This window comes from Abrus precatorius, unplaced genomic scaffold (genome assembly GCF_003935025.1).
Source record: "Abrus precatorius isolate BTA unplaced genomic scaffold, Abrus_2018 Scaffold2, whole genome shotgun sequence".
In the NCBI taxonomy this organism is placed as follows: Eukaryota; Viridiplantae; Streptophyta; class Magnoliopsida; order Fabales; family Fabaceae; genus Abrus; species Abrus precatorius.
Window position 1 is genome coordinate 37,495,785 of NW_020874362.1, and position 10,553 is coordinate 37,506,337.

Consider the following 10,553-nt stretch of genomic DNA (forward strand, 5'->3'; position numbering starts at 1 on the left):
ATTTTATAACAAATGTGTTTTTATTAAAAAGTATAGGTTAATTTTCTAATAATAAAATAAACAAAAATTTCAATTTTATTTACTTGCTTTATTATTTCATCAACATAAATTATTAGAATTATTTATAATAGTTATAATTCTTTTCATTCTAATCATTATGGGGGATAAATGGGGAGAGAGACAAGGGCTTTATCCTCTACGGTTAAAATTCATCCGGTCATTCCTACATTCATTATCTTATAGCTCAACTTTACATATATATATATATATATATATATATATATATATAAAATAAATGTAATTAAATTTTAAAAATAAAATGAAGGACAGAGATTTATCTTCTTTTCTTTGTCTCACTGCAAAGGAACCATATTCAGAGAGACACAACAGTTATTTTATTTTATCTTTCTATTAATTATTTTCAAAATAATATATTTATTATTTAATTCCAAAATTATTATTTATTGATTCATTAACAAGATAACACTCTAATATACTATTACTCTATTATTAAATAAGCTGGCATTTGATTATATTTAAAATCTTTATTTATTATTAGAATTTAGTTTAGCTGTAACATTCGTTATAACAAATTAAACTGGATCTTTCATTACCAATAAATACACAAGTCACCACCCAATGTTTTGGTTATGACGTGATTTAATTCGATAAAAATCAATAAAAATAGATCAAATCACTTATCAAAAGCTTATGACCTTACTCACATTAAACGATGGTTAATTATTAAACAACTGCATGATTGTTTTAAATCCCACACGGTGTCCTTAAAAGACTCATTGCTGGTCCAAAATGTTGTATTAATATTTTCCTATAATATCTATTAATTAATCTATTAAAAGTTTCAACACATTTTACCTACATATAAACTTAAGCCAATTAGCATGTTAAAGCATTAATCAATTTATTCAAAAAGTTCTATTACATACAAAACAAGCTCATATGTTATACTTTGTTTTGGAAATGTTAAATCATTGCTTCATTGATAACAAACTTAATTGTTTTTATCATCCACCTTTAATTCTTGTTGTACACACGCTTTAATACTTGCTCAATATCAAAGGAACAACAAAATTTTGACCCATTTCTAAAGTACAAATAATAGTGTAAAAAAATAGATTAAAATTTTAAATAAATTAACAGTTGACTCTGACCAAATTAATTTATAAGCGTATTCCCCCGAGCAAAAATTGACTAAACCAGAAAAAAAATACACTAGAATATTAAATTAAAAGATGAATAAATACAGTTACTGCTCTGAGCCTGACATTTAGAGTCATTTACAAGCATTGGAATTTGAGAGAGATACAAACGCAAAATGCTAAAAATCAGGGGCAAGAACCATTACGCTACTGTACACGAAATTTATTGGCAACATAGAGCAAATGACTGATGTTTGTAGTGGGATAATTTTGTAGCAACTTGAGAGTAGAAGTGAAATCACCCGCCAGGAGGCGCTTACGAATGAGAATTATCATTGCACAGCATATCCGGAGGAGAGTCCCCTGCACAGGACTGTGTTAGTTTTCCTATATTTCCTTTGTATAAAAAACTTTTGAAGTGCTTTAAGGCAAAAATAAACAGATTACCCCAACTCATTGATCTGATATATCATCATCGGTTACATATAGAGTTTGAGAAGCAACAAGGAATTTAAAGTAGCAAGTAACAATCACAGAACGCAAGCGACTTGTAAAACACTTGAGCACTGTCGAGTTCAAAGCCTAATTGGAGGAACTTTGGTATGTTCTAAACCATCTGCAAGGGTGAATCTCCATCTTTTCTTTATGATTAGGATCCTCTCAAGTGGAAAGTGCATTTTACGTAAATTGCAAAGTGGATCACTATTATTATGAAAAAGCCAACTTAGGATTTTAATAGTACAAGGCTACAAGCAGTCTGCTAGCAAAATAAAGTTGTTAAAATTTTTAAAACTACCTTGATTTTCTTATTAATGGTTGCTCACTTGCACTTCAATTGTCTAGAGCCAAATCCTTTCACTTATTTTAGCAAAGTAATTTCACATTTTCTTTAAAAAACGTAACTTCAAATTTCCAAATCCAATATCACCTCATATAACAACGTCATCAAATAAGTGGTACCGAGTCATGAGGTTAAATGATAGTCCATTATAGGACAAGGTAAATAGGAACAATATGGTACCTGTCGACCCTCTGGATCACTTAAAATAGTATCCCAAATGTGAATGCTGTCTGCCAAATTGAACTCATGAGTCAACAGGAGAGTAATCCACCTAAATGCATAGAATTGGGGATTGACCTGAAATTCAGAACCAGAAAAAAATGAGCCATTTCTGATAAACCATTCCATAGCCAAAAACAAATGCATGGTTGAATCATCTGACAAGTATGCACTCAAAAGAGTATAAACATTAATCAAAGATCTTGTTACTTAACTGGTAGAGCAACAAAAACAGTATACAAAAACAACCAAGCTGATTCCACTAGGTGAGAGGAACATAAAACAGCATAAACAGAAAATTTAACGGGCAAAATAACAATTCTAACAAGGTCATATCACTACAACAAATCACAAAAGAGCCACAGTTACTTGTCGATAAATTATTTAGTTTATTTAACAACTTTAATATAACAGAGCAGTATACAGTGTCCTAAACAATTATGTAACAGTAGACATTGCAAATTTGCAATTGTGCAAATGAATAATTGATAGCTAAACTACAATATTATCAACATTTAAAATTAGACTGTCTAACAACAATGCCTAGCCTACCACAATATTTCCAAATTTAAACTACAAGGAAATTTGTGAGAAGATAGTATACACATTAAAAACTGTCTTACTTTAGAAGTGACTTCAAGATGATGCCACAGCTCTTCATCCTTTTCTCTTAAAAGCTGAGACAATTTTGTAATAGTTGAACGGATTCCCACTACACTATTGTCCAGTTGTTGAACAAAGTTATCTCGGAACCCACTAAATAGCTCAACAAAACAAAAGAATGAGTCCGCTTCAGCAAAGGCCTGTGTATTGTGATAAGGAACTGTTAACCACAGTTAACCAATGACATTATTATAGAGCAAGTGTGTGATATGAATCTACATCACTCCATCACTGCAGTCTAAGAAATTTTGGCAACAAAATCAACATTCCCATGGTCATATTAATTATTTCACATATTTCTTATATTATATACAGGGAAATGCCATATTGCATTTGCTAACATTTCTAGTTTTAATTCTCCTAAGTAAGAAATGATTGCTTTTCACTGGTCATGCCTGAACTGTGACCTTCTATTAAAGCATGCACTTGGAAATATCAGCCAGTTGAATGACGAAACATAAACCTTTTTTAATGTATAAGTAGAAAAGGTAAAGTGTAGCAGGGTTGCAACAGGACAGGACATCTGATGAGAAGAATAAGAAAGGAACAGCGATCAGGAAGCACTTCAGAGAACAGAATTTGCAAATCAAAATTAAAAAGAGAACAGTTCTTAGGGGAAATATGAAATATGAAATTGAAATAATTAGTCTTTAAAAAAAAATATAATTAAATAAATGTATTACAGCGCCTACATAAGTTAGCAGAACATTGATTACAAACAAGGACAAAACAAGGAATCAGGGGTTTGATAATGCAATTCCATGATAGATTATATAATAGAAAATTAAAATATTAAAAGAATGTATCATATACGCACCGCATTTTCCTCATCAGGGTCATTTTTGAACACATAGAATAAAGGAGCCAATATATCATTCATCCCCTGAACATATTTCACACCTGGATTTAACTTTGCAAAAATAATCAATATGTTCTTTAAAGCTTCCTGAAAATGGCCGCCAAAAATAGTAACAATAAATCAAAAGGTTTGTGCCAGAAAATACTTGAATAGAGTTTGTATGAATCGAGACAAATAAAGGAAATACCTGGTTAAGATTTGCAGACTCACAATCGCCAGAGAAAAAGTGCAAATCAGGATGAGTGCGCTTTACATCTCGGTCAATCTGATCTATGATCTCTGTGTCCTACAAATTGCAAAGAGGAACATTTACTTCACAAAAGCCTTTGCATAAGAAAGTATTATAATACATTAGCATGAGATTTATATAACTGTGATATTGTGATGAACATTAGAGTTCATTCAAGATTAAATTATTGACAGCAGAAAGGTCTTTAGTTGTAGGCATAATAAGCTCATGAACATGTGCTGTTATTGGAACAAATACATCATGAGGTACTCACATACGATTTAAAAATTTAGTGAAGTGTATAATAGGCCATTGCAAATAAACAATTGTGTATTATCAATCCACCTTTTTTTGGCAATAGAAACTTCAAATAGAATGATTCTCAGTTGTCACCCACTAAAGTAAAATGATAAGCATAATAAAGTGATGACTTGTGAGATGAGATTGATGGAAACATAGTTCATGGAGAATCAGATAATTCACAAATGAGAGCATATGCAATGTAATTTTGCATAGTTTTAAGCTGAAATAATGATTTCCCCTTTAAATGGTATGTAGCAAAGCACTTTGCACTGTACCTGGAAGAACTGATTCCATACACTAGTCTTCCCAAGACTCAAAGGATGCTCCCCATGAGTGATTTCGGATCTAGAGAGCAATGCCCTTTCACATTCGGAATCACCAGCATCACAACTTGCGGAGCTGTACATCCTCCTTGTGATTTCTGACTAGCTAGCCACAGAAACATTCAGAGAGCCAAATAGATAAAGCAAATAGAAAATGTATTAAAACTCTCTAATTCACCATATCAATGTAACAGAAAGAACCACGTAAAATAGAATTAAATTAAAGAGTTATTTCTCTTCTACTAGCCACAGTTTGATGTAAGAATCAATATGATGACGTGAAATTAAGTGTCATTCGGTTCTACGTTTTCAGCTATTGATCTTACCACAGCTAAGGCGCCCAAGCAAAATAAAAAACAATGAGATGATAACAGAAAGGCAAAAGACTGAAAGAGCTCCCTAAGCAACTAACTTACAGGATTCATAAGAAACTCTTCTTTAAATTGTTTGTACTCAGACCTCTTCTTTGCTAATTCAGATGACCAAAGCCCTCGATCTGGCGGAAGATATTCCAGCAAAAGCTGCAAATATCAATCAATAAGCATCTAAAATGCAATGCTATCAATCAACAGAAAAAGAAAATACTATAATTTATAAATTTTAAAAAAATGGAACGAAAAAGAATGCGCACCTTCCACACCGTAGCACGGATTCCAGCAGCATCGGGTATACCTTGACATGCGAGGCTCCTCAACTCATTCATATCTATCACCTTCCTCGACAACTGAACCAAACAATCACAAAATGAAGAGTCTTAAAAGCAGTAATACATTGTCGTTTTACAAAGCGAAGGAGGTGGAAACCTCAGCCAGCAACTGAGCCTGGTGAGAGACATCGTTGGCAGAAGGAAAGTCGTCGCTGTGATCTTCGGTTGGCGAATCTTCGATTCTCTGAGTGGGTGGAGGATCTTCGATGATGGGAGGGGACGGGGGACGTGGCGGGGGCTCCGACGGGGGACGAGGCGGTGGCTCCGACGGGGTCACGACGGCGGCGGCGGCGGAGGGTGGAGGAGACGAAGGCGATGACCAGAGAGAGCTGTTGAGCCAATCGGGGACCTTCTTCATCACCATTTTCGATCGCTGCTAAGTTGGGTTAGGGTTTGTTCAATTGATTTCTCAATCGGAAGAGATAATGGAGGCAACGCATTGCATTTCACCGTGGAATGGAATGAAAACAGTGAATCAGTAATACAAAGAAAGAACTATTCAATTGTATTGTAACTGTATAATAATAATGCACAACAGTTGGGCTCCACTTGTACCTTCTTTCTTGTTTCTATGGACTTCGTAATAACAATAAATGCGATTATTGCACCTTTTTTTATTACGTCAAATTCTTTTTATAAAATATTCATTTTTATTTGCTAAAATTTTAAATATTATTGTATAACTTTTAGTTGTTTTATATCATCAATCATAACAATGATTAATTATACACATAATCCTTTATTAAAATGATATATTTTGTTTGACTTTTTTTGGTAATTTTGTATGACTTGTTTTAACACACACTCAATTCCTAAATTTAACTATTTCATAAAAAAATTAGTATTGTATTAAGTTGTTTTTTTAGGGGCAGAAGTTGTAACAAAAAGTTTTTATAAATTCTTTATAAAAAAATTATAAAAAATTAAGAATTAACTCGATTTATTTTTAAAAAAAGTTGATTTTATCTTAAATAAAGACATATACACTCACCTCTATTAATTTGCCATAATTAAGTTCAATATTTCAGTTTATTATATATAATTCAAAATTCATTTAAAAGAGCTTATTAACAATTTATGATTTATTTTTAATTTATTTTAATAAGTTGTCAAGTATAATTCATGAAAAATATTTTAAATTGATTTAAATAAATTTTATTATTAAATTTGCGATATAATTATTATTTAAAAAGAGTTTCTTAAATAAACATTAAAATAAGTTGTATTTATAAATGTGTATTACTAAATTTTTTATTCGATCTTTATCGAGCTAATGTCAATATGTCATTTCACATATTTTTTCTAAATTTGAAGTTAGTCCCGTAACTAAATGGTTCGATAATAAATTTTATATTTTTATTTAAGCAAAAATATAAAATTTTACTTCATTTAATCGTTCAGTTCCTGCAAAAATATGACTGAATCTCAATTTATTTTTCTATTACAACACTTGGTCTAAGTTATACGACAGTGTCAAAATACAAGTAAAAAATAAAATTTTAAAAAATAACATTATTATTATTATTATTATTAACAAAATAGTAATAAAACTACATATCTAAATAAAAAGATATTCATGTTTAATAATTGAAATTCCATTTTATTATATAAAAAAATTATAGCAATAAGAGCTTTGAAATACAAGCAAAATCATGAAACAAGTTATAAAAAAAAAAATTATGTCTATTTATTTCATCACGACATGACTAAATTTAAAATTTAAATTGAGCTAAATTAAATTTAAGTAATGACATTCAAAAGACAACAATTTAAAAATATAAATCGTGATATGCATGTCCTAAAAGAGTCACAACTTGTCGAAACAAATAAATAAAATAGTCTCCTTAATACTAAATTTTTTTCAGTACATTGGTTAGTATTCAAGTTTAACACAAGTTTGATTTAGAAAATGTTGAAATGCCTACTTTTTTGTGATCATGTACCGTCACATAACAATTAAGCAAAGAAACTCCCAAAGTTAAGTGCTGCAACACCACCTCCAATTTGGTGTCTCGCCGCAAGGATCTCAGCACCATCTTCCATGTTAAGCTGAATTCATTAATATATATCAAAAACATAAATTACAAGTTAGCTTAAACATTACCTCAATCTATACAAGAGTAGAGATTAAAGTTGCATAGTAACAAAGGCAAATAAAGCACTATGCATCCATTTAGGAATCACTGTTGTGCATCGATCATATCTAATGCACACCAAATCAGAGAAGTTTAAATTTTGGTATTAAGAGAGACAAAGGAGAGAGTAGAGACTTTGAATGATGGACTTATAATGTGATGATATTGATTGCAAAAATCAAAGTATAATCTTAAGTAAAATCATGAGAAATTAGGTGATATGAAAACTGAGAAAATAAAAATTATAATCTCATGAGAATTGAATAAAATTTTCTAGAAATGCAATAAAAAAATATATTACCTCTAGATATTCCTCTTCTAACAAAAATCAAACATGGCACAAGACAATTGAAAAGTGGGAATGAAATATTTAGATAATATTATGAAAGAAACTAACCGTATTTGGAGTTTGACGTCCATTAAGGTAAGAACCTTCAAAGAGGAAATGCATGGTCTCGTATTCGAAGTTTCTTCGTTCACAGAATTCTCTGAAAACCTTAATTAACTCAGTGTCTCTGTTCACCCTGAAGAACAATTGACGCCCATCCTGTGTTTCAAAGAACAAGGTGAGAATTCAAACGTTGTATTCAGTTCTTCCAAACAAATATACATATGGACACCCTTCTTCTGTATTTGGCATTTGCAACACAGATCTCAATTAGAACATTAAATCTGATACAAAATACTATCAAATCCAATATCCTAGGACATGCTTTCAGTTTGACTTCATTTTGTCATCAATTTAACGCTTATTTGTTTTACATTAAGAATTAGTTCTCCATACCATGCACACATGTCAACGTAAAACCTGTGGTTAATGTCTATATGTTTTGAGCAAAAATGCATTTGTTTGACTTTCTTTTTTATTCATACGCGTAGACATTAAACACTAGACAATAATAACCCAATTAATGCTAGACTAGCACAGTCATTTTCTCTGCATTCTTATAATGTTGAGATATAAAATTTAAGGCAACAAGTAACAACGATAATTCTTGCTTATTCAAATTGCAGTGTGTGCTTTTTCTTAAGAAGAATTTTGCATCATGCATTTTTTGTCACACCCAAAAACACTTATGATGAGATTTTGCTAGAGAGGAATCAACTCCCTTTGTCTTAGCATGTGATAGCTTTTACTTTTCACTGTTCATAATGCTAACAAGTCCACCAAATAAATGTAGTTGCTGAATTTAATTTGTGACAAGCCCTCTTTTGTTTCATTTTCTTATTTCGTTTTTCTTTTTCGGTAAATTCACTTTTACATTTTGTTGAATAATAAAAAAAGAAATCATAAAAAAGTTTAAAAAACTAGAGATTACATAGTTTATTTTTTAAAAAGGAGAATATCATTTTTTTTCTTTCTTGCTTCATTAAGTGAAAAAAGAATAATATATATAAAAGAAAAATGTATCCTTTTATTTAACAAAAGAAAAACATTATATTTTAAAGACTGAAGCTAATTTAAAATTTTAATATTATTTTTTAATGTTGAACAAAACATAGTAAACTTTTCAACGTTAAAACTCAACGAATAAATATCTAAAAAAAAAAAAAAACAATGTCGGGTATTGTGTCTTAACATGTGAAACTATTCACAGATACCATACACTACTGGGTCAAAAAGTTTCAAAAGAGAGTGACATATAACCACGATAAATAAGGTTAATAATTAATAAGGAAAGTTCCACTTTAGTTTTTCTATTTTAAAATGAATCGTTACACTTGAAGGAATTAGATAATACAAGTAATATCAGGAATGATTAGAAAAGTCCTTCATAAAATACAAAAAAATGCTTAGTATTTAGATTACCTCTGTTGGAATAATATTTATGTAATGTAAACATTTGATGCACAAATAATGTATATTAATTATTTATGCCAATATACTTATTTATTAGCATGGATGCAGACTTATAATGTTTAAACTACTAGTTTAATTTTTATTAGATAAAAATTATATTAATAAAGATTAATACAATATCAAATCATTATTATCTTCTGATATATATATATATATATATATATATATATGTGTGTGTGTGTGTAATATTATAATTTTATTAGATATGAGTTTCACTTTTTTATTTTACTTTTATACTTTGTTGAATAGAAAAAAATCATAACAAAAGAAAGATTACATTGCTTATTTTTTAATTTTTTTTCTTTCTTTCTTGAGTGTGTGAAAAAGTAAAAAACATATATTTCTATTTAAAAAATTATATTCTAAAAGTTAAAACTAATTTAAAATGTTGATATTATTTTTTAATGTTAAATAGAACTAATAAACTTGTGAATGTGAATTTTTTTTAGAAAGATCATGCACAGGAACACAACAAATGAATATCTAAATAGAAATTCAATGTCTGTATTCACAGATACAGATACATGACATACAAAATATTTGATAAGTTTAAACTTTATGTCGAGAGAAGTTACATTACATTTCTGCTTGATATAAATGCTGGAAAATCAAATATAAATAATGAGCAATGACAAAAAAAAAAAGGAGAGAATATAGGTATCATCCAGGAAATAAAGACACTAGTTGATGGCCATTCTGCAACTTCATATCCACAGTTAAGCAGTTTTATTCATAAAGTCATCAAAGAAATGATGAAACAGAAAAAGAGGCACAAAAACAAAACCAAAACAGAAAAAGAAAAGGATAATGATGAAACAGAACCGTGCATACACCTGAGCTCTGATTGATAAGGTGATATGGATAACCTCAGTAGGCACTTCGTCTGGGGACTTTCTCTTGCTACTAGATCGACCATAGGTAGCCATACTCTTCTGCACACACACGAGCAGAGCTATAGCTAATTAGCTGTTAACCAACAAACCAGCAAAAACAAAGTTAAAAAATGCATGAAACTTTTGAGAGGGGTAGAAAAGAACCTTTTTTTTTTTTTTTTTTGCTCTTTCTTTGCAAATCTCCAAACGGAGACCACACAATGTTGAAGAGGGGTAGAAGCAATTTGTTTTTTGTGGGACTGAAAAATGGGGATGATAGAAAAAAAGACCGTATTTGATTGAGTTTCCTTAAAAGTGTAAATGACAAGAAGAGTGTAAATGAGTTGTTGGGTTCAGCTTGGAACATTGTACTGTGTAGCAA

At 30.1% G+C, this 10,553-nt stretch overlaps 1 protein-coding gene across 1 annotated transcript; it reads right to left on the reverse strand.

Annotated features, from left to right (window-relative positions):
- Positions 1-1,200: 1,200 nt before the first annotated feature.
- Positions 1,201-5,844, reverse strand: LOC113857832 (TBC1 domain family member 13-like). The gene is made up of 9 exons (XM_027490063.1): positions 5,401-5,844; positions 5,229-5,321; positions 5,014-5,118; positions 4,550-4,699; positions 3,930-4,028; positions 3,701-3,829; positions 2,844-3,023; positions 2,182-2,298; positions 1,201-1,523 (listed from the first exon to the last, which is right to left on the reverse strand). Exons 1-9 carry the CDS (start codon positions 5,665-5,667, stop codon positions 1,368-1,370), a joined length of 1,296 nt encoding a protein of 431 aa, XP_027345864.1. The 5' UTR covers positions 5,668-5,844; the 3' UTR covers positions 1,201-1,367.
- Between the last annotated feature and the right edge of the window lie 4,709 nt (positions 5,845-10,553).

Excerpts from the sequence above, each read along its gene's own strand:
- LOC113857832 (XM_027490063.1), bottom strand. The coding sequence starts at position 5,667 with ATGGTGATGAAGAAGGTCCCCGATTGGCTCAACAGCTCTCTCTGGTCA. Across the intron at positions 4,700-5,013 it reads AAGAGTTTCTTATGAATCCT|TCAGAAATCACAAGGAGGAT; the intron begins GTAAGTTAGTTG and ends GTGGCTAGCTAG. Across the intron at positions 1,524-2,181 it reads GTGATCCAGAGGGTCGACAG|GGGACTCTCCTCCGGATATG; the intron begins GTACCATATTGT and ends AGTCCTGTGCAG.